Here is a 26682-nt window from a genome sequence, read left to right as displayed (position 1 = left end):
ACATTGAAGGGAGACATTTTCGGTGAATTTTGAATGCGTCACCATCTGTGTGATCTCATACCACAGTAAATTCTTTTTCCTTTTAGTAATCACACTAAACGGGGCCTTCGAGCACCTGAGAAGAACCTCAGCGCTCCGTTCTGGTGAACTATGGCCTTTTACGGGTCATGTTGGCGCGCTTTCAAAGGGCGTGTCCCACCTCGGCGGACGATTGTTCAGCCTCGTCTGGAGCTTTGCAGTTGAGCTTTCTCGCATGACACAAAAGACCTTGAGAATGCTCCACCTTTGCGACATCACGTAATTGCCATACATGATTTTTCAGCTGCTCTTTGTTAAGGACAAGACAACCATGGTCGTGCTTACTGATCCCATATTAGTGGTTTTTCCACATTTTGAGATCCTATATGTTGACTGCAAGATGCTAGCACTTTTCGACTGAACCAACAGCAGTGGGTATCAATGGTGATAGTTAATGCGAAAGAAAAATTGTGTACAGTTTGGCTTCGATGTTTGTTTCGCGTCTCGGTCGATAAGGTGGCCCTTTTAGACCGAGAGAACGGGCTCCGAGATGAAACCCTTGCCCGACCGAAAAATCCAAAATCGCGCACCCATGCTATACGTCGCGAATTTTTGGCACCGCAAGAGTGGCGAACACTGCTCCGAACCCAGTTTTCATTTGAATCGTTTCTGCCGTGCCCTGTTCGCAAATTGGTGCTCTATTCAGATTACCGTCTCTTCGCGATGCCGACTACGCCATAAGCCGGAAGGGAAACGAACGTCAAGCATTAGACAGGCGCCATTATCCCGTGCTACCGAATCTTACCATTTCCTGTTTCCACTATGACTGTATCACTGTAATCAGATAATGAAACTCTCCGTGGACGAAAGATTTCGGCAAGGGTGCCTCCAGATTGTGCATGCAGCTCATGTAAGCTCATATCTCAAGTGCTTTAGCTCTGTTAGGGTAGCCCGCTAGTCTTGTGCCTCGCTTCCAAGTGCACAATGAGTAATATCCACCGTGACCAGAGCCGTGGAGCAGCTGCTTCCTCATGGACAAGTGAAATATGTCGAGTCTTTCGTACATCTAAGAAAAACCTGCATTCTTCTGTCTACCATTGGCCACCGCATTAATGCTAACCAATCGAGCATGCCCACAAAAGCCTGACGCTTTAATTTCGATTAAAGACGATGTTGCGACAAAGTCTTTGTAATGCTTCTCTAATATGAATTTGTGACATCGTAGTATATGCTTGTGCGCTAATCTCGTGGCACAATGCTGGAGAATCTTCTACGGCGAATCTGGCTTGCACTTCCTGGACTGATCGATCTGTTCCTGGCAATACCAACGTCTAGCACGTCATCGTCTAGCATATCTTCCTCCTCAATCTCCTTTACCATAGATTCAGGAGGCTCAGCGTCAAACACGGCTTGTATGTCTGCGTGGACTGATAGCTGAGCCCAAAGGCCACCACGTCCTTTGACACGCTTCAAAGGCGCACCAGGAGCCAGATCCTTCTTTTTCCACAGGCGCTTTCGTTCCCAGCTGTTGACAGCCAAGAGAATAGGAAGGTTTAATATTCGTGCGGCAGTAATATGAATTTTGTGGAACCATCGCTCAGAAACCACGAACTTTAGTGGAACGAGAATTACAAGTGCGAGAATGTTGAATGGTGGCCTGTATGCAAATATCGCATCGCTCTTGACGCCTTCAAATGTCAAAACAGCCCGCCTAAATTGTATCTCAGCAGTGGCATCCGCAACCAGCTTCGAGAACGTGTTACTGAGCATTGATACCAGGATAGTCAAGAACAAGGTGTTGCCGAGGAAGGCGAAGGCAATCATGAGTATTGGACCCAGAATCATGTGGAAGTCGGACGACCGCGTTATACCTGTGCCATCTAATCCAAACCAGATCCATATCATCCATTTGCCAATAGTCGTCGGATCGTGCGCTGGTTGGCGATGATCAATGCTGTCCGGATGCCATCGAGACAGCCATCGCATGGCAAGCAAAAACCCACCGAAGCACCAGATAGCTAAGGCAGTTAGGGCTACGAACTGTTTCATCATTACCCTAATCACATAAACATATTAGCACTGTGATATGCGTAGTCAACAGGTTGGGGCATCTCTGCTGCTAATCGAGCGCATGAGACAATAGCCTACCTTAAGGATAAGAAAAGCACGTTTTCTGACATTAAATTGAATGCGATCCGCGGAAAGACAATTGGAGCAGCACACGCGAGAACATCGAGTGCTTGTCTACCCAGTTCGTCGTTGTCTTTCGCAATGCCAATCATTCTCAGCACAAAGTAGACCCAATAGATGAAAACGAAGCCTATATCCAGAAAGCTCCACAAATTTTGCGTGTGGACCTGCCAGCCGTGCTCAAGCGTGGACGCAAACTCGTCGAGTACCCATCCTGCAGCGTATATCAGGAATGCTAATTCCCAACCGGTCATTCTGGGCCCGTCTCTGTACACCATAGTGACACTGTAAAGAATGAGCAATATGACGAAGTGACCAATTTCAAGCAAGTTTCTCGTACGGGGGACAATTAAACGGTATTGATTGAGTAAAGATGCTTTGTTCGGTGAATAAAGCGCCACTGTCTTGTGCTTGTAATGATCCGGAATTAGATCGATGAAGCTTGTTGGCGTGTAGACGATTCTTCCCGTGTATACCGCATCGACCACTTTCTGACAAGCAGAGCTGCTCAGAAAAAGCTTGCTTTCTGAAATGATGGCGATCTCCAATGCAGTAAGCTTCCTCTCGTAACCATTTCGTTTCTGCACAAACCATTGAGCAGCACCGGAATGATGGCTCTGCTGCAGGACTTCTTCTGGAGCATTCTGAAACGGCTCAAAACCGGCTACCAAGATGTTTGCAAGCAAGAGAAGGCCGTCTCGACCTGGGTTGTCCTCACTGTGCCGGCGAAGGACTCTCGTCGCTACCAATTCACATAAAGTTGCTCGAGTGAGATTCACGGTTTGGTGATGTGCCTGATATTGTTGATCACGAATGAATTCTTGTCGGTTAACAAGCAGGCAGAAAACAATGGAAATGTCTTGGGGGTCATAAAGTCGATCGACAAGGGGGCGAACTAGAGCTACGTTGATTCGTGGTCCTTGTAATTGTTCCAGCGTGTACGGGTCATCTGTTGACATATCAATACTTTGTTGCGCTATTGTGCCGTCTTAAACGCACCAATGCTCGCCAGCATCAATCGACGTATCCTTTCCAGGTCAGCACTAGTTATGGATATGTGTAATACATCTCACCTATGTATGTTCCTATATACAGGTAACTGCTGGTATGGATTTTGTACAAAACTTTCCGTCAGGTTTAAACATCCCTCGTGGTCCGCATTGGCATTCTCGTCATCCCCAAGTAAGTTTTCCTGTGAAGTAAGACCATTAGGATAAGTTCACGTAGTGAGAAAATCAAAGAACTAACTTGTTCTTCCCGCTCGCGTACTAAAATGAACAAAGGAATTTAGCCTCACTTCGACCATCAATCAACAGTTCTGTTACCTTGCCTAAGTACGTCGCTGATTGTACGGTGTGCATCAGGTCGATGGGGCAATCTAGTTGCCCAATGGGCATGCAAATTATTAGCCATAATACCATTCTACAGGTTGCAAAGGAAGATTGAGGGATGATACATCATTGTGTCACAACTTCATGATAAGGACCATTCCAGAAAAAGCAATTGCAGAACATCCTGCACCAACCACGTGATAACATCCACACCATTCAGATAAGTTAACTTAAGCATCACCGCCATCACGACAGTTCTGAACTTTTGCCGTGTATGACAATCTGTTTTGGTTGAATGTCTAGAGTAAGAGGCGGATACAGAAGTGCACATAAGCCTTGCAGTCGGGGTTCGAGGCGATGACACATTGTATCTCGGAATTCGACGTTCGGTCCCACCCCGTTATTCCTCATTTAGTTACCTTCACATGAGCTCTTTTACAGTCATAAACACGAAATGCAATTCCAGTTGCTCGTTCAACTCTACTGAAGTGCCGTCATGGAACCTCTACTGTATCAAGGCGCTTCAAACCACGAGGCCTTGCTCAAAACCCAGTATCTCAATGCAAAGCTTGCAGACTTGCCAGCTCCGGCTGCCATTGTTGATGCCGCGACAGTGAAAAGGAATTGCAAATTGATGCTAGACACAGCGAATGCATTGGGTGTGCAGTTCAGAGCTCATATTAAAACGCACAAGACGGTGCAAGGTTCGAAATTGCAGATTGGCGACCACGGCCCGGTTCGACTAGTGGTCTCTACCGTTGCGGAACTTGAGCATATTTTCGCGTGGTTGAAAGAATGTGTTGAAGCTGGACGAGAAGTCAATGTGCTGTATGGAGTACCCGTCTCACCATCCAGCTTGCCGCGTCTGGCGAGACTGGGAAAAGAGCTTGGCTCAGCGAGCTGTATCTCATTCATGGTAGACCATCCTGACACTCTCGAATTGATTATGCAACGCAGAGAAATGTTCTATGGGATTATACCTGTCTTTATCAAGATAGACACTGGATATGGTCGTGCTGGAGTAAAGCCTTTCTCTAGCACGCTCAAGGCGATTTGCACCAAGCTCAGAGAACAGTCGACGCGCGAGGTTGTTGAAATTTTGGGTTTATACAGCCATCTAGGGCATAGCTACGGATTTTCAACGCCAATAGAGTCTTTGCAGGGACTTTTCACAGAATTTGAGACGCTCAAAGCTGTATCTGAGAACGAATTCCCAGGAAAACAAGTGACACTTTCAGTAGGCGCAACGCCGACAGCCACTGCAGCACAAATACTTGTAGATTACGCCGAAATTGCAGACGTCGCAAAGGACTCGAGCGACATCAGAGCACGTTGGAATGTGTTAAAGCAGTCGGCACAAACTCTCGAGATTCACGCTGGGGTCTACCCAATGCTGGATATGCAACAGCTTGCCACACAAGCTCGCACGGTGAATTTGAGCTATGAGAACATTGGCCTCAAAATACTGGTCGAAGTCGCGTCTCTATACTCAGAGCGCGACAAGCAGGAAGCTTTGATCGCAGCTGGTTCTCTAGCACTTGGTCGCGAACCGTGCAAAGCGTACCCGGGATGGGGTATTGTTAGTCCCTGGTGTTCGATAGCGTCCCACGGCTCTGGTGAGCATTACACATTCGAAGCCCCAGAAGGCTGGATTGTGGGCAGGATAAGCCAGGAACATGGGATTTTGACGTGGGAGGGGACTACTGAAAAGAAGAGAGAGCTGAAAATTGGGGAGAAGCTTTTGATTTGGCCGAACCATGCCTGTATAGCTGGGGCGGGATTCGGATGGTATTTCGTAGTTGACTCGAATGTGGATGGCGGTGAAACCGTGCAAGATGTCTGGGTCCGTTGTAGGGGTTGGTGACCGACAAACCTGGCTCGGAAATCATGTTACGAAAAGAAGTTAGATAAGATCATACGTAAAGGAACCCCCTCCTCAGTAGTTTGCCAGAATCGATTGTAATCTCTGAAATCAACACGCCGATGGCCTTCAATCGAAGCATTGTCTCATGTTTGGGTTGCAGAAGCGAGCATTTCAAACGTGATACCCAATGGGAACAATATAGCGGACATCCTGATCAAAGTTGTTGAAAGTCGATTGTATTCTGAAAATTTCCCTAAAGTAGTATATTAGGATGTCATGGAGGAAACCTACGCTCTGTGGGGTTGTTACTGTGGAGGTCTCGTCCCTCGGGTGAACTCTTTACAAGTCCAACAGGAAACAGTAATATCTAAGCATCGTATGATATATATGAGCAGTGGCAAGTACCAATTCCGAGGGAGTAACCGATTGCGCAATGAAGGGTATTTGACAACAAGCATGCCTCAGATTGCGCCACCAAGAGGAACATCAGTAAGTCAAGCATCTTTTACCAAAGACCACTTTGAGTACTCTGACAGACGAAGAATTTGATTGTTTTTGTGGTCAAATACATGATATATAGCCCATCGAGTTCGTTCTCAAAATGCGCATGATGAATATGTACAATGCTTCCGCACACATATGCTTTCTCTTCTATTTGGTCAAATCCCCAGGTCCGCCCTTTGCTGGTGTTACGCCGAAAGTGGGTTTTACAAATCTGCTGTCAGGTTAATTATCTCCATTCGTGCGCCTGACGATATGGGTTTGCGCCATACCTGTCAGAGTAGTACACCTTAATATCCTGACCCTCGCCCAGCAATTCCTTCGCCCTCTCCTTATCGGCAAGGTACCTTCGTACCTGGTCTCTATCCGCTTCGGCTTGTAGCAATGGCATAAGGTGTATCCGAGCCCACATCTTTTCGCGTGCGTATTCACTAAACACCAGCATGTCAGGAAACAAAATTCATGCAAATATTTCCATAATGCAGATTATGCACATACTGTAGCTCTCTCTGTCCCTGGCCAAACTTGTAGAATCCCCATGTCATGACCACGCCCATACCTAGAAGGTACCAACCCGGTCGGAATCCACGTATCGGTAAGTTGCGCTTGTACTGGACTGGCTGGTAGCCGCCCACGGGCGGCATGTCCTGCGGCATCTTGAATGAAAGGTGTTCAGAAGACAATGAGGGAATTGATGTGAGCTGCAGAGCTAGTTCGCATCATCTGGTCTTGCTTAGATGTGAAGTCGACATACACTTGTTGGTCCGTGCACATATCACGTGATGCTTCCATTGAAACTTTCCCATGGAGATTTTTGATCTTCGTGGAAAACACGGATATGTCATACAATTGTCTAAATAATGGAAGCCGAGGAAAGAGAATCTGCAGATATGAAGCCAGAGGAGCTTCCATCAGCGGGTAATGGACATGCTCCCGCTGAAGAGGACATCACACAGCCAGGCCATCATTCACAGGACGTAGGACCTGAGGATGAAAGTCTCGAAACAGGACTTAAACGCAAGCGAACGCCGCCACCGGATGGGATGTCGAGAAGTGCCTACAAAAAATTCAAAAGAAATCAACAGTGGGAAGCTGGTCGTGCCGAGCGAAAAGCTAAGCGCAAGGAAAAGGAGCGCATGAAGAAAGAAGCACGCAAAGCCGCTATTGCGGCTGGAGAAGAGCTCCCGCCAGCACCAAAGCTACCTAAGGGACCGTCAGCCCTTGTACCGGTGACATTTGTCATAGACTGTGGTTTCGATGAGCTGATGACGGAGAATGAGATTAAGAGTCTTGCGAGTCAAATCACGCGATGCTACAGCGACAACTCGAAGGCTAGGTTCAAAGCACATCTTGCCGTGAGTAGCTTCAATGGGAGACTGAGGGAAAGGTTCGAAAATGTGTTGGGAGGTCAGTTCAAGGTTTGGAAAGGGGCCAAATTTTACGACGAGGATTTTGTGGACGTAGCACAGAAGGCAAGGGAGAAGATGGTCGATGGAGAGACTGGAGGGACAGTTGAAGGTGCTTTGTCAGGTGGAAATGATGATGCAGCGAACGCGTCGCCTGAGCAGGGTGAAGTTGTGTACCTCTCTAGCGAGAGCGAACACACCATCAAACAACTCAAGCCGTACAGCACCTACATCATTGGCGGACTAGTCGATCGGAACCGCCACAAAGGCATCTGCTACAAAAGAGCTCGCGAAAGAGGAATCAAAACGGCAAAGCTGCCGATCGGTGAGTTCATGGAAATGAACAGTCGATACGTGTTGGCGACAAATCACGTCTACGAAATCATGCTGCACTGGTTGGAGGGCGGGGACTGGGGAGATGCGTTTATGAAGGTTATGCCAAAACGGAAAGGAGGCACTCTTAAAAGCAGGGAACATGCGGATGGAGACGATCAAGATCAGGAATCTGAGGAGGAGAACAAAGACGAGGAAGAACGCCTAGGCGGCGAGGCTGAGGGGAAGGCTGACGGCGTTACGGTTGAGACAGGTCCAGGATCGACAGGCCAAGCGGTTGGCTGAGTTTCACATCGCCGAAAGATGGGCTCGTACTGTAGCTCTTGCGCGTCTTAGAGGAGACATGTCTGGAGGAGTACTGCTTGCTCCACAACATACCTAGAGATCAATGCCGCCAAAGCATGTGACCCAGATATTATTGGGGCTGAACTTAGGCGTCGAAAAGCGGGGGTGCCATTGCCATTGGAGGCAATCCAACCACATTTCGTGCCCTCGTCCCGTAGAAGATGTATTGACACCCAAGTGTCTTGCTAAATCGCCATTGAAAAGTCTCTCAGATCATCCGCACACGAAACCAGCTTGAAGCACGCAAAAGCATCTGCGTCTTCTGTATCGTTCAGAGCGGGAAGCGCCGCATGCGCCACCGGGCGTCCCTTGCAGCCCTGACATCACCCGCAATCGAATGCTCACGCACTGTTCGGCCAAACCAGTCGCATTTTTCTACACGTCCTTTCCGAATCATGCATGGAGGTACTAGCTGCAGGAGGAAAGATGGAGCCTGAAACGTCAGACCACTCCTCGCCAACACCCACCGCGCCCTCTTCGTCTTCGCCCCCCTTCGCCCAGCTTTCCCGTCGTTCGACCGCCAACTCGCAGTATTCTCAGCCATCCAGCCAGACCACGTCGACGTCGTCGTCCGGCTACTTTACATTTCCTATGACGTACGCGGTGTCTGGCATACTGCGGCGTCTGTCGTCCGATCCGCTGTCCAAACCCAAAGACGCCTCCAGAAACTCGTCGGTCGACAGCAGCATGCACGGCGCCGTGTTCAATCCGCCACAGCGAAAGGCGTCGCCCTTTCAGCCACCGCCCCTCACACCGCTCACGCTCTCAGGCTGGCGGAGCAACACAAAGGAGAGCGCGCGCTTGCTGACGCGAGCGTTGGCGGAGGAGATCCGGTTACTTGTTCCGCCGCGGCTGCAGCTCGTGGAGAACTGGAAGCTCATCTACTCGCTGGAGCAGAACGGGACTTCGCTCAGCACGCTGTACGCGCAGAGCAACGAATACAGAGGCAAGCGCGGAGCGTTCGTCCTCGTCGTCAGGGACGCGTCGGGGGGCACGTTTGGCGCGTACCTGAGCGACGCCCTCCACCCGTCTGCGCATTACTATGGCACGGGCGAGTGTTTCCTGTGGAAGGCGAGCGTGCTCAACAACGTGCTCGACCTGAGCAACATGAACCTTCCGCCTCCGCCGAGCGAGGACACGACGAACGCGCAGCGACAGACGACGCTTTTGAGCCCGAAGACGGCGAACGGGCTGAGCGGCACGAGTGGGACAAGCACGCCGGAGAGGATACGGTTCAAGGCATTTCCGTACAGCGGCGTGAACGACTACATGATCTTCTGCGAGCAGGACTATCTGAGCGTTGGCGGAGGGTACGTTTCACATCATTGCCCATGGTCTGATGCGCAGCGAGGCTAACACGTCTGAACAGCGATGGCCACTACGGCCTCTGGCTCGACGACAGCCTGGATAAAGGCGTGTCCAGCACATGTCTTACGTTTGGTAACGAGCCGTTGAGCGAAGAAGGCGCTAAGTTTGAAGTCATGGGTGTGGAGTTGTGGTACCTGGGGGCCTGAGCTTCCGGAGCGATACGACGACGACGTTTTGAGTGGAGGCCTCCAGCACATATCTTGATTCTTGACATCAAACATAGAACAACAACGTTCTAGGCGTACGCAAAAGTGGCATGAACGTGGAGGAGGAGTAGGGGCGACGACCGGGTCAAGTTCGTGGTGGCTAGGGCTGGTACCTCGTCCGTTGCTGCGGCACAAAAGTTCGTAATGGGAAAAGGTTGGCCAGGGGCACTTTGATCTTCTTGGAGAGTCAGGGGACGAGGCGCAATTATTTTTTTTTTTTTACTTCCGTGAATGATACCACATTTGTATGGCGTGAAGCATCTTTGACTTTTGCGGCGAAGTCGCCACGCACCTCATTCATCGTCCACCATTGGTTGGAAGTTAGGGGAAGTCAAAACCAAAAAAAAAAAAAAATTAAAAGCGCAACGTATTTTGGTTATGGACTGTGGTACGTTTGGGTACTCCTAAGGGATTAGCCGATGGATCGGGCTCCGGATAGCCGGCGGGCATTTTTTTTGCAATTTATTGAAGTGGCTGCTGTGTCCCGTGGGCAACTGCTCGTGCTTTGGTTTGAGAGAGACCAAAGAAGAGCGCGAAATAAAAAAAAAAGATGCAAGACGAGGAACAAGACACGGCGAGCTTGGCATTTGATAGTGTGGCTGTGAGAGCGCATCTTGGCCAGCCTTGCGTGTGCGACTTAGACGCCTGAAGTCGTTCTTCGGTGCTTCTGCCAAGCTGCTTTTGCCTGCGGTTTCCCCCACAAGCGCCCCGATCCAGCTCGCGGCCGCGGTGGCCAGTTGGCGCTAGGTTTAACGTCCGCCGCGTCCGAAGCGCAAAGACCGCAGCTAACCACGGCGCTCCTGACGAGAGGGCACGCTGACGATCCGCTCAAAAGACGAGCAGCCGGGCTGGCCCCAAGAGCCGGACGCAAGCGTTGTGTCGCAAGGGAACACCACGACCCGGCAGCGAACGAAAGGACGTCTCGCAGCGAGCCTGCCAACGCGGCCGGACGACGATCGTTCCGCGGGCTCTCTCTCTCTCTCTCTTTTTTATTTTTAGTCGCGAAGACACAAGCACGGAGTAAGATGGTCGGTGTTGGCACCTCCACAGCCTCCTCGTGCCTCGTTTTGCGCAGTTCCCCCCCCCGATGCGCTTGGGCTTGGGCTTGCGAGCGCGTGCTGGCAGACGGAAACCGCAGCGGCCGGCCAGGATCCGCTGCGCGTGCTTGCGACGCATCATTTCGTGAAGGGTGGGTAATGCTACTAGTACCTTACTAGTCCACCGCAGAGGCACAATAAGCATCCCTACGACCCTGCTGCTGCGACTCCTTTGCACGCAGAGCTTCGCGGCGCTCTCTCTCTTTTTTTTTTTATTATCTCTTTTCTTTGTTGCCCGTCGCTGCTCTTGTCCATATGTCTCTCCTCTCCGGCGTATTCTAGACGGCTCCCTCTGCCTTGCTTCCCACCCACCGTCGCTCCTTCGGCTCGACCCCGCCATCCACGCTTCTGCTCGCCCTTGACAGCCTCGTCATCCTTCCGTCTCACGCGGGAATCTTCCCCCAGCTGTGAGCTAATCATGGCATATCATCAGCAGGGCCAGCAGCCCGCACTGAGCGCAACCTTCGTGCCCGGTGGATATGATGACTTCTACATGCCCGGCCCAAGCCCTGAGGTCATCTCTCCCGCTCCTCAGAGGTAACCAGCGACCCCGACTCTGCTACGTGATATGTCTCTTTGCTATGGGCGGAACTAAGAGAAACAAACTGCGCAGGCACATGCCCGAGGTTCCCGACCAGATACAGGAGAACCTCGCCCACCTGGAGCTCGAGGCTGCCGGCTCGAGAAAGAGCTCGTACACGACCCAGGGACAGCAGCACAGTCCGCAGCCGTACAGCCACCAGCAACCGTCGCCGTCTTTCCCGCCGCAGAATGCCCAGAACGGCGCTCAAAGCTCCCCCAGAAGCTATGCGCAGATGAGTGGCGCCGGCAGCGAGATCCCCAGCTTCTCGCCCTTTCCCAAGATCAACCCGCGCCCGCCCAACGTGCCCCCGAGCGACGACGAGAAGGAGGAGATCTTGGAGAGCGCAAGGCTTCCGGTGCTGAACTCGAACGACCCCGAGATGCAGCTTGCGTGGGCGCAGGACGCGCTCGCCTTCGTGGCGGCAGCCCAGACACACGAGGAGCGACTGGCAGAATACAGAACTGCGCGACCGGCCACGCCGCAGATTGAGCACCAGCTGCGCGTCGACGCCATGAACATCGTGTGCTTTTTGGCGGACCAGCATCACCCCAAGGCCGAGTTCATGAAGGGCATGTGGCTCGAGTTCGGCAACTTCGGCTGGCGGCAGGACAAGCGCGAGGCGTTCAGATGTTACGCGCGAGCATCGGAGAAGGGCTTCTTCAGGGCCGACTACAGGATGGGCATGCAGTTCGAGCAGAACAACGACCCGGTCAAGGCTTTGATCCACTATCAAAAAGGCGCCGAACACGGCGATTCGGCGAGCAACTACAGACTGGGCATGATGACGCTCATGGGCCAGATGGGCCAGCCGCAGGACTTCGCAAAGGGCGTGCAGATGCTGAAGATTGCGGCTGAACATGCGGACGAGAACGCGCCCCAAGGCGCGTATGTGCTGGGCATGCTGCAGGCGAGAGAGCTGCCGCAGGTCACGGTTCCCGAAGTGCTGCTCCCCTACAACTTGGCGGAAGCCAGGATGAACATTGAAAAGGCGGCGTACTTGGGCTTCGCCAAGGCACAGCTCAAGATGGGCAGTGCGTACGAGCTGTGTTCCCTGGGCTGCGAGTTCAACCCGGCCCTTTCTCTGCATTACAACGCGCTCGCCGCACGGCAAGGCGAGCCGGAAGCAGAGATGGCCATCAGCAAGTGGTTTTTGTGCGGTCACGAGGGCGTCTTTGCGAAGAACGAGCAGCTGGCATACGAGTACGCCGAACGTGCCGCCCAGAGTAATCTTGCCACCGCACAGTTCGCCTTGGGCTACTTCAACGAGATTGGTGTACACGTCCCGGTCAACCTTGACAAGGCCAAGTACTGGTATGATCTCGCGTCCAAGAACGGCAACAAGGATGCGGCCGAGCGTATTGCTAGCTTGAACAACTCGCAACAGCTGTCCAAGAAGGATCACGAGAATATCGCGATCAACAAGATCAAGTCACAGCACGGTTCCATGCGTGGCAAGCGGCCTGAGAGGCTCAAGGCGCAAGCCTCGAATCTGCCTTCTACGGAGGAAGAGGTGCAGTCTCCCGGTGGTTCAGCAATTCCCCCACGTGTTTCGTCGATTGCTCCGTATCCGACAGATGACGGGCCCCCTACCGTTTCCGCAGCGGCGAACAGGCCGTCAAGTGTTGCCCCGTACCCAATTGACAATGGGCCACCTAAGATCCCCGCCCCGGCCGGTTTCGCCGGAGGTTTTGCGCCAGAACTGCGATCGCATTCCGCCGCACCGGCGCAGATGCGTACCTCGTCGGGTACGGCATTCAACATCAACCCCAACATCTATCACGATCAAGGCCCGCCAAACAACCATCAGAACCGTCCGTACCCCGGCCAGGGTGGCTACGGGCAAGGCAGGCCCCCACAACGGCCAGCGACGACCCTTGCTGCCGGAGATGCGGGCTATGGCAACGGCCGCAGCTCAGGAGGTCCACCAAGTGGCAACTATGGCAACGCTGATCACGTCTCACCCAAGATACGCCCGCAACAAGGACCACCATCCCCTCAAACCCTCGACGTCGGCTACAGCGCACCTGGGAGAACTTCTGGTACCCCGAGTCCGAGATTGCCTCCCCAACCGCAAGACATCGGCTACGTCGCTCCCCTTCAACCAAAGAAGCAGACACTGCTTGACCAGACTAGTCCAGCAGGACAAGGATACCGACCTCCAAGGACAGACAGCCGCCCACAACAAGGTGGTTACCAGGGCCTGCCCGCGAACCCGTCCCCGAATTCAGGACGCCCGCCCCAAACGCAGGGCCAGAAAGTTGGTACGCCGGTACAGTCGCGGCCGCCGCAGCAACAACCCGGGCCCCAGCCTCAACCCGGGCCCCAGCCTGGGCGACCTGTGCCTGGAAAGGTGCCCATGCAGCAACAACCAACAGCCAAGCCGAGTACGGTGCCAAACAAGACACCTGGCGGCGTAAATCCGCCCGGTAGCAAACCACCCGGGACTGGAAAAGGCCCCAAGACGTTTGATGAGATGGGCGTGGCTGCAGGAAAAGAGCAGAGTGATTGTGTAAGTGTTCTTCTGCGAAGCCCTCATTTGTTATATCGTTTCGTGCGTTGCAATGCTAACTTGAGACACAGATTATAATGTGAGCGAGAGCTGATCGGTCTTTAAAACAAAAAGAAAATGCACGAAAGGGTTTTGGTTAAACATAGCGCTTGGAGTCGTCAGCCATTTTTGTATCAGTTTCCTTCTGCACTTCTGGTCATGCGAGACGGAATAGAAGAGTGAGATTCTGAGAACAGGTTTTTGTCAGGGAGATGAAGAAGTCATGTCATTTATCGGTATGTCGTTTTTTTAATCGTGCGAGCCGTGGAGAGTGGGCATTTTTGTTTCCCAATCACGAGCTGAAAGAATTGTTTGATTTCAACCGCCATTTCCATGTTCCCCCTTGCGATTTCTTTCTTGCTTTCGCTCTTGGGTGCTCTTTCCAAGTTCGATTAACCGGTGGCAGGAGCGTCCCTCGTTGCTGCTGAGCTTGCAATTTCTCCTCATGCTGCGTCTGCCTGCACTCCCAGGGGCGGGTTTGCCAATCCAAAGTTTCCACGTCCACCTACTGTTTTTCGTTCCACAGCCAGTCCTTCAGGAGTCGTACATATTTGACCGATTGTCCTCGTCCACGCTCAACGCCATGCCGTCAAAGAAGGAAAAAGTTGAGAAGCTGTCTGCCAGCGCGCAGGAGGATCTCGTTCTCAAGTATCTCAAGCAACAGAAGTGAGGGTTCCTGCACGATAGCATGCATGGGTGGTCGATTAACTCTTTCCGCGTCGCAGCCGTCCGTACTCTGTGCGTGTACGGCTTTGTCGCTGATATGCTCGGTCAAACTTATCGGCATCCAGGCAACGGACATCTCGGCCAACTTGCACAACCAAGTCACGAAAAGTGAGTACTGAAACTTCGATCCGGTGCGTGCGCGCGCGAACATTCTTCTGCCTGTTGACCGTCTCAGACAACGCTCAGAAGATCCTGACCAAGCTGCACGAGGCGAAGAAGATCGTCGGCCGCTTCTCGGGCAAGCAGAGCGTCTACCACGCAATCCAGGATCCAGAGGATTCGACCACGCCGGAGGAGCTGGCGGAGATGGACGCGCAGATCCAGAAAACGCGCGACGAGACCGAAGCGCTCGTCGTCCAGATCAGGTCCCTTCGTGCCGAGCTGGCACAGCTTAACTCCAGCCTTTCGAACGCGGATCTGCAGGCGCAGATTGCCGAAATGGAAGCGGAAAAGACCGATATCGAGGGGCGACTGGCGGCATTGCGGAGCGGAAATGCAAAGCCAGTCAGCAGGGAGGAGAGGGCTCGAGTAGACGCTGAATTGAAGATGCTGGAGAAATGCCGCGTGGCTAGAGAGAAGATCGTGAGAGATATGTGGGACCTTGTGAGCGACATGGTGCCAAAAGAGGAGTGGGAAGAGCTCAAGGAGGATTTTGGAATCGAAATCTAAACGACCATCATCTCATTCCGTGAGTCAAGAGAGACTAGCTTTCATTGCTTCGAAGCATGATTCCATGATTTATGCCTACGTACAGACGCTGCTTTGATTTACTAGCAAATTTCCACCAAGCTCAAACTGCTTGATGCTTTTAGGCTTCCGTGTTTGTCACGACCTCCTTTCTCATCCATGTTGCAATCAAATGCAAAGCCACCATGTCGATAGCACCGCGGCTAGACGATCTACACGAAGATGACTGGCTGTGTGAATGCGACTTCGACTTACCCTACACAAGACGCGCATCCTTGTTGCAGATATCGTGCAATCAAGAATTCACAACGCCTCAAGTTGTACATATATGACGCGATCCACGCCTTCGGACGCATGGAAGAAATGTCCGATAGTTTTGTTTTCAGTTCCATGGGGCTTCCAACTATATATGCTGATGATGCTAGTCATCAGTGAGGTCAATGATTATAACCTTTCGTGGCGCAAGCACGACTTCGTCCTCGCGGCGGTCTTCTTCGACATCATCCGTCAGATTGATGGTTTCTGCGTTCCAGGTCGGAGGAAACGCAGGGCGAGTTGACAGGATTGTTCGGCGAGATTCTGAGAAATGATCACCGGGTGCGCTCGACGCAGTCTCGCATGGTGTCAACACGAGTAAGCCCGCCTCATTGATCACGCCCGAGTCGAAGCTTTTCATCGTCGTGTAGACTTGGCCAATGAAAGCCTCCCAGGCGATAGGCGGGACTGCGTTGCCAATCATGGTCATCATGTCCGTGCGAGACATTCCCTCCGGGATCCGATACGTGTGTTCGAATCCGTTCAGGACGAGGAGCTCGCGGATTGTGAACGGTCGCTCGCCGGTGAAGTAGCCCATGGTCTCCCCGCCCTTCTGCGGCCCACTGGTCGTTATACAAGGAGAAAACGTCGTCCTAGGGTCGTAAGGCATTTTAGGATGGGCGTAGTTCGTCACCGTGTCGAGGTGGTCGTCAGCATCGGGTGGAACTCGCGAGACGGCGTCCCAGATGTGATTGAAAGGCTTCAAACCAGGCTCTGGGCCATGCGTTGGTTTTGGAAATTCTGGCAGCGGTTCACCGATCCTGTTGTTCCACGTGAGCTTCAAGCACAAAAGAAAACGTGTGGTTCCCGTTACGTACCGCGCTGCGAAGATGATGAGGCGAGGCCGGGTCGACGGGAGTCCGTAATGATGGAAACGAGCAATCGTCCAACGCAAGTTGTAGCCGGCGGAGACGATCATGTTTACCAAGGACGCGAATATCACGCCATGGTGGGTGAGGAGTCCAGAGGTCTGTTCGAGGGTGAAGAGTCTGGGTTTGAGCTTTCTCAACAGACTCTCCACGCAGTACAAAGCCGCGATGTAGCTTCCATCGTTCTTGCCCTCGACGGTGTGGCAAGGTGAGAAGAAATTGCATGGCGGACTGAAGTGCCACACGTCCATCTGCTCTATCGCTCCGTCTTCCAAGTTGCCGAATTGATACACGTCGATGTTGTACATGTTCGTCTCCGGATGATTAAGCTCGAAGGCAATACAGGCCTTCAACCATTTGTCAACAGCGGCTTTGATTCGGAAGCCCACTCGACGAGCAGCCTCAGAATCACCACCCATGCCAGCAAATGTCGAGCCGTACGTATACATTGGTCTACCCAAAGGCACGTTTAGCTGAGGATGGCTTTTGACATCTTTAGAGTCTCTGCCAAGATGGCGTTTGAGGTTCCATTGGGATGGTGGCGTCAATGGGCTCTCGCCTTCGAAGAGATTGCGCAGTTCGGTTTCTTCCATCCGATTCTTTCTCTGGTCAGCAGGTGTAGCATATCTTCTGATGATCACGCTGCGACAAACGAGGTCTTCAACACTCTCTATCTGTTGCCTCCACTCCCTCCTCCGCTCATCTTTCATGGATAGTCTGCAGCAGGGATCACTTGCTTGCCTCGTTATGCAGCTGAACTTCGGCCACCCTTCGTGAGTGACGTGCAGATATCGTAAACGGAACACCTCGTCGACAGGAACGTGTATCAAGCCCTGCTCATAGTACGATCTTCGATCGGCGTTTACCGTCTGGATATCAAGGAACACCTCGTTTATCCTCTGAGGGAAATAGCTGATGCCGATCTTCCGGCGTAACGGCCAGCCGCTCAAACCGACCTCCTCGCTGTCAGGATCTCGGAGCACTCGTGCGATCAGGAGAAATTGAGGTCGCTCGTCTAAGCCGTCGGAGCGTGTGAGCTCTACGGTGGCCCCACGGCGAAGTCGATTGTCGCAATATACGAAGGAAGTCAGTTCTGACCATGATTCCATTCGATGGCGTCTGTGACTCTGTTCTTGGTTTGACTCCACATCTACAGGCCGACTAGCTTGTTTTGGATCCTTGCCTTCACAATCTTCAGCGAACGATAGGTCAATGAAGTTACTGAGGTGGGTCTTCGCAGGCTGATAGATTTCGTTGTCGGTATCCTCCAGGAGACTGATAACTTCGTGAGGCGGACCTTTGGAATGATCAGCGCCGAACGAAATTCATTGCTCAGATCACTTACTGTCATCGACCTCATCAACCTGCTCATATCGTGTGGCCTCTCGAGTTGGACTATGGTATTGCTCCGGTGAAGCTACCTGACATGTCTTGGCGGCTGAAAGTCGTCAACGGATGTGTTTCGACGTTTAAGGCTACATACCTTGATCTTCGCCCCTCATAGCCATCCTGGTAAAAGAGCCTTGAGACGTGACGCGATAGCGACCAAAGATCGGGTGGGTCGATAACGAGTAAACTGATGGGCCAGGTGCTTTGGTGAAAAAGAAGTTGCGCACTGAGTGGTCGACAGGACGGGTATCTAGTCAAAATCGCAAAGATCTCAAAGAACAGAGAAAAATGTGAACGAAAAGTGAGTAACGGAGTGGAGTTTGTACCAAATCTTACCAAATGATAAAGCAAGTAAGGAATAGAGAGTGAGATAATATCGTGCTATTTAAAAAGGCAGAAAAAAATTAGAAAAAATTATTTGATATCAGTCTGAAGGCCAAGGACAGATGATAATAAGATAAAAATCAGCTTCGCATACTACTTTATATGAAATTAATTTTCTATTTCTCTTTTACCTATAATGCTATTAGTATACATTCTAAGCCGTTGATTAGATCTCTATCATTGAGCACTACTTACAGAACTAGAGTGATAAAGCAAGCTGCGAAAACAGTCAAGCTACAGAAAATTCCTGAGATACGATATGTATAATGTTAGGAGTAATCAAATATCTCGCTCTTTCGTTTGGGCTTCACCTTTCAATTATTTTGCTTCATGATGTACGCAAGCCATAATGTATGTAGTTGGCTACTGCTTTTTGACGATTGGATGGTTCACCGTAGTGGGAGAAGATTGCAACAGGGGTACCGTTACAAATTGTACGAAGCTAACGGCTTTTTGGGCATCACCGTCAATTTTGTGCGGCGGCGTTCTGATTGATCATATGGAGAACGTCTTTCGTCGTAAAAGATAATTATTTTTAAAACATCTGGGAAACATGGCGGATTACGAATCAGATTCTTCGGGCGAGCCTGACGATTATACTGAGACAACGACGCTTCTTGGCTACGCTTCAAAGGAGCCCACAGATGATTCCTTCAGTCAACTCGGTGGTCGTCCAGTAAGTTTTTTTTTTTTTTTGCTCCTCCGATATTCCTTTGATATCGAAGAGATTTTGACATGAGATAGACTTGGTTGGATGGAAAAACGGCCCCCTCTGCAGGACTTGCGCGATGCAAAGTCTGCAACAGTTTCATGAACTTGTTGCTTCAGATCAATGGAGATCTGCCTGACAAGCTGGCCGGTCACGAGCGAAGATTGTACCTGTTTGGATGCCGTAGAAAAACATGTCGTCGAAAGGAGGGCAGCATCAGAGGTTTCCGAGCGAGCAGAATCTTGAAATCGCAACCAAAGCCGTCTGCGACGCCGTTGCATGCCGCTGAAGTGAAACCCGAAGTGAACCTTGGAAACCAGCTCTTTGGCGGAACTTCAAGTGCGGGGGGGAGCGGTGGTAACCCATTTTCCAGCAATCCGTTCTCGTCTAGTGGCGCATCGAACCCATTTGCCAGCACTTCAGGGCTGGCAGCTCAGCCTGCTCAGAAGCCCGCGTCGCATGATCTTTCGGAAACGTTCGCATCAAAAGCCAAAATATCGGAGTCTCAAACGTCGCTGGACCCGTCCTTCAAACCGGTGCAGCCATTTGGTCCGCCAGAACCTTGGCCAGCGGATTCATCTTTTCCTCCTGCGTACCCAGCTTATCACTTGGATGCGGACTATGAAACGCTGGATAAGCCGAAAGATATAGACATTCCTCGCCCTACGCAAACCCTAGAGGACACTGAGATGGGCGGTACGTCATCATCCGACGGCGCGGCGGAAGACAAGCAACTCTTCGAGTCGACCATGGACAAGACGTTTCAAAAGTTTGCTGACAGACTTGCTCAAAATCCCGAGCAGGTGCTACGGTACGAGTTTAACGGACAGCCGTTGCTAGCTAGCGTCACAGACACAGTCGGCAAGCGTCTAGCGCCAGATCACAAAAGTAGTGGCCTTTCAAAAGTTGGCACCGCAAAGCAGGGGAGCGGAATACCACGCTGCACGACTTGTGGCGAGGAGAGAGTATTCGAGTTACAGCTCACCCCGCACGCGATCACCGAGTTGGAGGCGGACGAAGACGGTTTAGACGGTATGGATTGGTTGACCATTATCTTGGCTGTATGTTCGAAGGACTGCGTTCCAGCAGGAACACCCGACGGAGCTATAGGTTACGTAGAAGAGTGGGTTGGCGTTCAATGGGAAGAGCTAGCTGCGAAGACACGGTGATACCTTCTGGTTGGATGTTCAGCTGCTTAGCTATAACGACAAGACTCGTACCAAGTATGACCTTGTACACGGTGTGACGCATAAGACGCTCGTTTCTCACTGGAAATGCTTGTTCCATATTCTCTTTTCACGTCTATTCCATTGTGTCTCGCTCCTACAAAGTTCATCCACTTTTCTTTACTTCAAGCCTAGTAGAGCTATGCATTCGCAACTATTCTTTGAAAACCGTTCACTTCACTCCCGTTATCTACCCATTCTCCTGAATTTGAGAGTGCACGACTGTGTCAAAATCTTCATGAAAATTGCCGCCGCAATGTACTGATGATTGACGGCTTGAAACTTTACCTGGAGCAGTACAGGCCAAAACTTTCTGGTGTTGTGGACAGATTTCGAAGGTGCCGACTTTTGATGGAAACGTTAAGATACTTACGACCTTGTTGAATAATTCAGCATCTTAGCCAGGTTGAACATATTTTTCTGTGATTGTACAACAGCAGACGAAAAGGAAGAAAAGTAATAGAAATCAAGGAAAAGATATTAACACAAAATTATTCATCATCATGTGCATGTGTTGCTGCACATAACTCGAAATCTAGAAGCTATCTGGAGGCCGTTCATCTGGACGGTCAGAGGTATCATTACCTTGGCATCAGTTGCTAAAGCTTGTCTCCTAGTTGACCACAATAGCCGCCTTAAGCTCCTAACATGCGGACATAATTGACGCCGCGAGTTTCGTTCTCATGAATATCATGAACGCATTTTATCGTTTCTAATTCAATTTTTATGCGGGTTGTTCATAGGCCCTCCTAATTAGTCTTGAGAACTGATCGAACTTCACGTTCTCCCTCACGACAGTACCTTTAGCCTCATTTTCCTTGTTGAGTGGCACCTTGACAGTAGCACCATTCACCTCCCACCCGCAAACTTTGCTCATAAAATTATCAAATTCACTGCCTTTGAGATTCAACCAATCTTCGAGCACATTTCTCTGAATCTCACGCACACATTTACCAACCTCGACGGCAATCTGTATCCTCATGAGCTCCTCAAAGCCAACGACATCAGCAACCAAGTCAGCGTAGAGGTCGTCGCTGTCAAGTGTTGACCAGAAGTTTGAGTAATCAGCTGACGAAAGGTAGTTGTTAAGTACGTTCAGCTTCTGCACCATTTCGGACAGCGGTGCATCGCCAGCAGCTGGGGTTGAATGTGAAGTCTTCGCTGTCGGGCTGAGTGTGTGGGGCGGTAGGAGCGATAGACAGAGGCTGAAATCTGGCGAGGGGAAGACCGTGAGAGCCTTGACGAGGATGTTGGTTATTGTCTCTTCGCGAGTGAGATGCGGGTTGAATTGATAACTAGCGCAAAGTTCTTAGCAACCATCTCGTACAGACTGTGGGAAAGGTCGTGCGGAGGGACAGGCTTGTCAGATAGAGCTAATTAGAGTCTTCACTGGGTTGTTCCCATCAGGTAATAGGAAACGTTGTGGTAAAGAATTGTTCATCACAAACGAACGAGATGCGAAAGGAATAGCCGAGGGATTAAACGCACAGTTTCAACAGTGCCAGATTCGCGTAGCAGTCGTATGTCTGATTTTCGCATTGATCCATAACATATTTGGAAAATATTTCGGTCGTCTCTGGATTGTACCGGTCGAGTCCGTTCAGAATATTCTCGATGTGCTCTGGCCGATCAACGGCAGAATCGAAGACTACGCCCATGTTGTAGAAGACGGATCTGGGCAAGGCTCGTGGTATATCTGTGATAAATCTCTAGGTAGTTATGGAGTATTTGTGCGAAGGGTGAATCTTGATGTGGCTGGTGCACACTGCCACATCTCGGCCTTAGGTGTGAATTTTCTCGCTGTACGATTCGTACATAGAATGCGGAAAGAATTGTGTCTAGGGTGGGTGCGTGTGATCTTACAACTACAGGAGCAATTCATTCCATGTATTATGAGACGAACTTTAAACACATAATTGGGATATCAAGTTTGAATCTCGCAGTTGATGAGTCTATGTTTCTGCAAGGTAACAACCAGCAAAAGTATTACCAACTTGCCGAACAGGATTTCTGGACACCTGACATCTCAAGATTTATATCCATCGACTCAGACTATCTAAGCTCTTAATATGTTGAAGCCTTTTTTTTTTTTTTTTTTTTTTTTTTTTTTTTTTTTTCAAAATTTCTCGCTATTTTGGGCCCCACTTGGATGATAATCCAGGAATCCGTCCATGGAATCGATAAGTATATATTCATCTTGCTCTTGTCATTCGAAATCCTCACGCTGACCAGAAACGGACTCAGTTGAATATGGATGGATAGAGACAATTTATTTTCCTATACCATGACGTGAATCTTAGGTGGCAAGTCAGCAAAGCCATTGACAGAGCCAACTTGGATGCGAGTTGTGAGAGAAAAAGACATCTTAACGTCTGTATAACGAGGACAATCGCCAGGAATCCAAAAAAGCAAGAAGCATTTGAACTTTTCCAAAGCTTGAACACTGAACATGAAATCCACACAAACCTGACCAGATTAGGGGCCAATTTGGAAGCCTAGGGATGTAACCGGACCAACCTTTGGAACTCCGATGGCGCAGAAAGGAAGTAGTATATTACGGAGTACTTGTTATCACACCGTCATCATTTCACAAAGACATTCTCCCTTTGGAGATGTACGAAAAGATTCTATAGGGACATGTGCAGCTTTGGGCCACGAGTACTTTCTGCTTCCGAGTCTTGTGATGTGGCCAAAGCCTTCCGTTTTCGAACACTTATCACCTTGGTACAGATCCTGGTACTGCTGTGACCGCTTATTGACCCCAGCGAATGGTATATCGACTAAAAATCCAAATCGGTATTCTGCATAGGCGTACTACTCAAGATCTACACAAAGCTCGTGCAGCTGATCCGAGCATGTGTTACGAGGAAATGTATAACCGCACTCGTGCCAAGACACTTAGGTCGGACTTTACCTTTTTTTTGGAATAGAAAGGCTCGTCGAAGAGCTGCGAATGATATTTCCGAGGATGAAAACCTATCACTTGCTGCATCGTACCAGAGCAGGCCTAAGACATCGCAACGTGCTATTGCACAGTACTTCAGCACGACGCGCTGAGAAAGCCCAGTCTTTCACGTGGAAAGTGGACGCCAAAGTCTCCCTAAGGAGAGAAAACGAGGGAGAATGATGACCGATCACGCATAATGCATGAGACGAATGCGCGGCTACCTCGATACCACATCTAGCATGGTTTTTCGCCAGCTTGAGTATCCACTTGAGTCTAGAGTGGGGGTAGTTACAGCACTGTGTAAGACCGGAGATGCAGTGTTATTTTGAGCCTCCTCCGGCCTGCTTGTTAATTTTCTTGTGGGCAAAATTGTGTGCCAGCAGAGTCGCATCCACCTGCTGATGATCTTGTTCTGGAATGCTAACGTCTAGGCGCTGCTTGTGGTACTATCGCTGTAACTTTTTCCTTTTATTTGTTTGTTCTAGACAACCTATAGCTCTGCTAGATGGTAGTCTTACGGCTGTAAAAGAATCCTTGGTGATTCACTGGAACGCTCGAGAAATTGGCTGGCTCATCACCTCTCAAATACTGCAAATCATAGCAAACCGCGACATGTGCAATTTAAAGCAAAAGTAATCTTTATCTTGCAATTTAGAATTGCAAGATTGTCTCATCTACGGTGATACCAAGAGTTGAGTAGGTCTAGGAATGATAAGACGTGCAGCATGTTGAGTGGCCCAGAAAGTCGTATTCCTCCTTTTTACCCCCAGAAACACCACTTTAAATCCTTTCTGCTTTTACTCCAGGCTTTCGTCAGCCCAGATGCTTTCTTGACTTTCTTTTGCTGGTGACGTCTGTCGGAGATGCTCAGCAAAAGAAAATACGTCTCTGATTGGAATATCTCGTTGCTGATAAGACCCTTGCTGGTACCTGAACGCTAGTCCTAAAACAGAACTCTTTTCAAGAAACCTTCATCGTGACGCTGGGCAGTAAATCATTTCTTTCACAGCAAGAGACCAGATTCAGAACTTTAAAGGAATCAGCAGGTATATATCTGCTTGCTCCAATAGTGTTTACATCTCTTGTCAGTGTTCCTTGTTCAAAAATTAGGATTTGATTCTGGACACAGCCGTTACACTCTTGTCGATCCATGATCTAATCTAGAAGAATCAGAGATCAAAGAAATGAAACGCGATAGAATTCGTAAAAGGTCCCGCGGAGAAGGTGACATCTCGATTAAATATGGTGAAATCCACGCCCTCGAGGCTGCGCAGGCGCACAAAGATAAGGGGTGTGGTGGTTGAGGTGGGCTCGGACCCACCGTTTGGGTTTGTGGCCTCCGATAACAACCGTAAAAAGCACGACTAGCAAATCTTACATCTGCCTTTTATCGCCAATGACCATCGCTCGGACTTCACATAGTGAGACTATGTCTTAAAAGTTGATTCCTGGCAAAGTCTGCCCTGATAAAGAGAAATTTGGTGTCCGAGATGTTTCTATGAAATCAAAACCCGCTCATTGAAATCTTGAATCGTAAACAAGCCTGCCAATCCTGAACCGTGATCGAAGTGATTTTATTCGCCAACGAATGCAGCCTTATCTCTCCGTCTCTGCGGCTGCTGGGCATCTTCCGCAATCTCGAAACAGCAATTGGGTATCTAGCGTGGGAAGTTATCCGTGGCGCGTCTAGACGCAGCCGTTGCAGATGCCCCAGAGACCGATCGACGCTAGCGATCTACCGCGGATTTGTCCATTTGAGACGCTCGACAACAGTTCCGGAGAAGCTGAATTCGAATATCAGTGAAGGAGCTGGTCAAGTATATAGCTTTCAAAGATGACCGATTCTATCCACGATCATTACTCCCATCGACCACTACTTGGAGAAGAAGAAAGAGTCTCTTACTTGAAACGTCTTTTATTTTTATAAAAAACCCATTCTTATCACGCCGCGAGAGATCCCTCTGCCGTAGGGTAAGATCTCGTTCTTACTAAACCAAAATGTTTGACATCACGATACTATGGCGGGCTCCACAGGTGAACCCCATCAACAAGAAGGCTAGGTCAATTCCTGGGCTCAACCCGATCGATAAGTATGGTCGAGTGTTCTTCTTCTCCTGGTTCGGGGTATGAATTCCACCCGGAAATTAAAGATGGAGATTTTGACAATTCCCTAGTTCATGATCGCATTTTGGTCATGGTACGCTTTTCCACCACTTCTGTCCGACGTCATTGCCGCGGATCTGAAGCTGAAACCGTACCAAATTGCCAACTCAAATATTATCGCACTGACTGCAACTCTACTGGTTCGTCTCGTTGCAGGCCCAATGTGCGATAAGATCGGCCCTCGCTATACGTTCGCAGCCTGCTTGCTCGCTGGTGCTGTTCCGACTTTCCTCGCTGGTGCCGTATACAACGCAGCTGGATTGATGGCCTTGCGCTTCTTTATCGGTATACTTGGTGGTAGCTTCGTGCCCTGCCAAGTCTGGTCTACCGGCTTTTTTGACAAGAATGTTGTGGGCACTGCCAACGCGCTGACTGGTGGCTTCGGTAATGCTGGTGGAGGAATTACCTATTTCGTCATGCCTGCTGTCTTCAACAGTCTGGTCGGTGATGGGTTGTCTCGACATGTCGCGTGGCGTGTGTCTTTCATTGTGCCTGGCATTCTTATCGTGGTCACAGCCATCCTTCTTGTCGTTCTTTGCGAAGACTGCCCGACCGGAAAATGGTCTGAGCGTGAGGAAGCTGCTGAGGCCAACCTTCGCTCTCACAGCGTTAGCGGCAGCATTGTTCCTGTCCCGGGCGAGATCTCTGCTCATCGTGACTCCAACACAGAGGCCGGTTCTGACAAGGAGGCCAAGGTCGGTGCTGAGGAAGATAAGCACTATGCTGATAACGAGGCCCATATTGGTGCTGAGCAAATGATTGAAGCAGCCAAGGGCGAGGTCATTCAGAAACCAACGGTTCGGGAAGTCTTCAGCGTCGTTTTCTCTCTTCAGTGCCTTGTCACTGGCGCTTGTTACTTCTGCTCATTTGGAGCTGAACTTGCGATCAACAGCATCCTCGGCAGCTACTACAAGAAGAACTTCCCGAAACTTTCGCTCCAGGATCAGGGAAACTGGGCTGCCATGTTTGGCCTTCTCAACGTCGTCTTCCGGCCACTGGGTGGTGTCGTTGCTGACTTAGCCTACGCCAAGACTAAGAGCGTTTGGGCAAAGCGAGTCTTGCTACACACATATGTCACCCTTACCGGCGTCTTCTTGATTATCATCGGCAAGATTGACTCCAAGGACACCAGCACTATGTTCGGATTGATGGCTGGCATGGCTTTCTTCCTCGAGGGCGCCAACGGCCTGAACTTCGCCTACGTCCCACACGTTCACCCATTTGCCAATGGTGTTGTGTCCGGATTCACGGGTGCGTGTGGCAATTTTGGCGGAATTATCTTCGCCATAGTTTTCCGCTACAACCTCACTCCTAAGGGCACGCAGGATTTCCCCAAAGCGTTTTGGATTATTGGCGCTATTTGCATTGGTCTCAACCTCGCCACTGCCTGGATTCGACCTATTCCCAAGGGTCAGCTTGGAGGTCATTAAGCACTCTTTGACATAGACTTGGTGCTAAATAATTTGTTGTGATTTTA

General features: G+C 50.3%; 11 protein-coding genes across 13 annotated transcripts; 7 read left to right on the top strand and 4 right to left on the bottom strand.

Moving 5' to 3' along the window:
• Positions 1–1029: 1029 nt before the first annotated feature.
• Positions 1030–3841, bottom strand: PV09_05962. Of its 3 annotated transcripts, XM_016359535.1 has the most exons (7): positions 3665–3841; positions 3534–3586; positions 3457–3476; positions 3282–3400; positions 3208–3236; positions 2167–3157; positions 1030–2074 (listed from the first exon to the last, which is right to left on the bottom strand). In XM_016359535.1, the coding sequence occupies exons 1-7, from the start codon at positions 3667–3669 to the stop codon at positions 1258–1260; spliced, it is 2034 nt and encodes a 677-aa protein (XP_016212784.1). In that variant the 5' UTR covers positions 3670–3841; the 3' UTR covers positions 1030–1257. The 3 variants fall into 3 exon arrangements, with proteins under 3 accessions (XP_016212784.1, XP_016212783.1, XP_016212785.1); XM_016359534.1 differs by having other exon boundaries at positions 3534–3841; XM_016359536.1 differs by having other exon boundaries at positions 3457–3841.
• Positions 3842–3969: 128 nt separating this feature from the next.
• Positions 3970–5517, top strand: PV09_05961 (uncharacterized protein). The gene has a single exon (XM_016359533.1). The coding sequence runs from the start codon at positions 4036–4038 to the stop codon at positions 5401–5403; it is 1368 nt and encodes a 455-aa protein (XP_016212782.1). The 5' UTR covers positions 3970–4035; the 3' UTR covers positions 5404–5517.
• Positions 5518–5852: 335 nt separating this feature from the next.
• PV09_05960 (uncharacterized protein) lies at positions 5853–6618 on the bottom strand. Its single transcript, XM_016359532.1, has 3 exons — positions 6403–6618; positions 6177–6335; positions 5853–6118 (listed from the first exon to the last, which is right to left on the bottom strand). Exons 1-3 carry the CDS (start codon positions 6558–6560, stop codon positions 6055–6057), a joined length of 381 nt encoding a protein of 126 aa, XP_016212781.1. The 5' UTR covers positions 6561–6618; the 3' UTR covers positions 5853–6054.
• A 146-nt stretch (positions 6619–6764) lies between these two features.
• Positions 6765–7928, top strand: PV09_05959 (uncharacterized protein; the record flags this gene model as incomplete). The annotated part of the gene is made up of 1 exon (XM_016359531.1): positions 6765–7928. The coding sequence occupies one exon, from the start codon at positions 6765–6767 to the stop codon at positions 7926–7928; it is 1164 nt and encodes a 387-aa protein (XP_016212780.1).
• A 486-nt stretch (positions 7929–8414) lies between these two features.
• On the top strand, positions 8415–9502 carry PV09_05958 (uncharacterized protein; the record flags this gene model as incomplete). Its single annotated transcript, XM_016359530.1, has 2 exons — positions 8415–9298; positions 9358–9502. 2 exons carry the CDS (start codon positions 8415–8417, stop codon positions 9500–9502), a joined length of 1029 nt encoding a protein of 342 aa, XP_016212779.1.
• A 1575-nt stretch (positions 9503–11077) lies between these two features.
• On the top strand, positions 11078–13834 carry PV09_05957 (uncharacterized protein; the record flags this gene model as incomplete). Its single annotated transcript, XM_016359529.1, has 3 exons — positions 11078–11196; positions 11273–13751; positions 13823–13834. The coding sequence occupies 3 exons, from the start codon at positions 11078–11080 to the stop codon at positions 13832–13834; spliced, it is 2610 nt and encodes an 869-aa protein (XP_016212778.1).
• Positions 13835–14373: 539 nt separating this feature from the next.
• On the top strand, positions 14374–15185 carry PV09_05956 (uncharacterized protein; the record flags this gene model as incomplete). Its single annotated transcript, XM_016359528.1, has 4 exons — positions 14374–14456; positions 14516–14528; positions 14582–14624; positions 14692–15185. The coding sequence occupies 4 exons, from the start codon at positions 14374–14376 to the stop codon at positions 15183–15185; spliced, it is 633 nt and encodes a 210-aa protein (XP_016212777.1).
• Positions 15186–15219: 34 nt separating this feature from the next.
• PV09_05955 (uncharacterized protein) lies at positions 15220–18117 on the bottom strand. Its single transcript, XM_016359527.1, has 4 exons — positions 17871–18117; positions 17733–17825; positions 16337–17684; positions 15220–16279 (listed from the first exon to the last, which is right to left on the bottom strand). The coding sequence occupies exons 1-4, from the start codon at positions 17893–17895 to the stop codon at positions 15625–15627; spliced, it is 2121 nt and encodes a 706-aa protein (XP_016212776.1). The 5' UTR covers positions 17896–18117; the 3' UTR covers positions 15220–15624.
• Positions 18118–18649: 532 nt separating this feature from the next.
• Positions 18650–20144, top strand: PV09_05954 (uncharacterized protein). Its single transcript, XM_016359526.1, has 2 exons — positions 18650–18836; positions 18905–20144. Exons 1-2 carry the CDS (start codon positions 18714–18716, stop codon positions 20036–20038), a joined length of 1257 nt encoding a protein of 418 aa, XP_016212775.1. The 5' UTR covers positions 18650–18713; the 3' UTR covers positions 20039–20144.
• Positions 20145–20561: 417 nt separating this feature from the next.
• On the bottom strand, positions 20562–21856 carry PV09_05953 (eukaryotic translation initiation factor 3 subunit K). The gene is made up of 2 exons (XM_016359525.1): positions 21584–21856; positions 20562–21390 (listed from the first exon to the last, which is right to left on the bottom strand). The coding sequence occupies exons 1-2, from the start codon at positions 21751–21753 to the stop codon at positions 20820–20822; spliced, it is 741 nt and encodes a 246-aa protein (XP_016212774.1). The 5' UTR covers positions 21754–21856; the 3' UTR covers positions 20562–20819.
• A 3184-nt stretch (positions 21857–25040) lies between these two features.
• PV09_05952 (uncharacterized protein) lies at positions 25041–26635 on the top strand (the record flags this gene model as incomplete). The annotated part of the gene is made up of 2 exons (XM_016359524.1): positions 25041–25166; positions 25217–26635. The coding sequence occupies 2 exons, from the start codon at positions 25041–25043 to the stop codon at positions 26633–26635; spliced, it is 1545 nt and encodes a 514-aa protein (XP_016212773.1).
• Between the last annotated feature and the right edge of the window lie 47 nt (positions 26636–26682).

This window comes from Verruconis gallopava (assembly GCF_000836295.1).
Source record: "Verruconis gallopava strain CBS 43764 unplaced genomic scaffold supercont1.19, whole genome shotgun sequence".
Classification (NCBI taxonomy): domain Eukaryota; kingdom Fungi; phylum Ascomycota; class Dothideomycetes; order Venturiales; family Sympoventuriaceae; genus Verruconis; species Verruconis gallopava.
The sequence above is the reverse complement of the archived record's forward strand: the minus strand, read 5'-3'. Positions and strand labels throughout refer to the sequence as shown.

Coding starts and splice junctions, on each gene's coding strand:
- PV09_05962 (XM_016359534.1), bottom strand. CDS start 3,621: ATGGCTAATAATTTGCATGCCCATTGGGCAACTAGATTGCCCCATCGA. Junction 3,401..3,456: donor TACGCGAGCGGGAAGAACAA/GTTAGTTCTTTG, acceptor CTTACTTCACAG/GAAAACTTACTTGGGGATGA. Junction 2,075..2,166: donor GTGCTTTTCTTATCCTTAAG/GTAGGCTATTGT, acceptor TTATGTGATTAG/GGTAATGATGAAACAGTTCG.
- PV09_05961 (XM_016359533.1), top strand. CDS start 4,036: ATGGAACCTCTACTGTATCAAGGCGCTTCAAACCACGAGGCCTTGCTC.
- PV09_05960 (XM_016359532.1), bottom strand. CDS start 6,560: ATGCCGCAGGACATGCCGCCCGTGGGCGGCTACCAGCCAGTCCAGTAC. Junction 6,336..6,402: donor CAGGGACAGAGAGAGCTACA/GTATGTGCATAA, acceptor GCTGGTGTTTAG/TGAATACGCACGCGAAAAGA. Junction 6,119..6,176: donor AAGGTGTACTACTCTGACAG/GTATGGCGCAAA, acceptor ACCTGACAGCAG/ATTTGTAAAACCCACTTTCG.
- PV09_05955 (XM_016359527.1), bottom strand. CDS start 17,895: ATGGCTATGAGGGGCGAAGATCAAG. Junction 17,826..17,870: donor TATGAGGGGCGAAGATCAAG/GTATGTAGCCTT, acceptor GACGACTTTCAG/CCGCCAAGACATGTCAGGTA. Junction 17,685..17,732: donor GGTTGATGAGGTCGATGACA/GTAAGTGATCTG, acceptor ATCATTCCAAAG/GTCCGCCTCACGAAGTTATC.
- PV09_05954 (XM_016359526.1), top strand. CDS start 18,714: ATGGCGGATTACGAATCAGATTCTTCGGGCGAGCCTGACGATTATACT. Junction 18,837..18,904: donor GTCAACTCGGTGGTCGTCCA/GTAAGTTTTTTT, acceptor GACATGAGATAG/ACTTGGTTGGATGGAAAAAC.
- PV09_05953 (XM_016359525.1), bottom strand. CDS start 21,753: ATGGGCGTAGTCTTCGATTCTGCCGTTGATCGGCCAGAGCACATCGAG. Junction 21,391..21,583: donor AATCTGGCACTGTTGAAACT/GTGCGTTTAATC, acceptor ACTTTGCGCTAG/TTATCAATTCAACCCGCATC.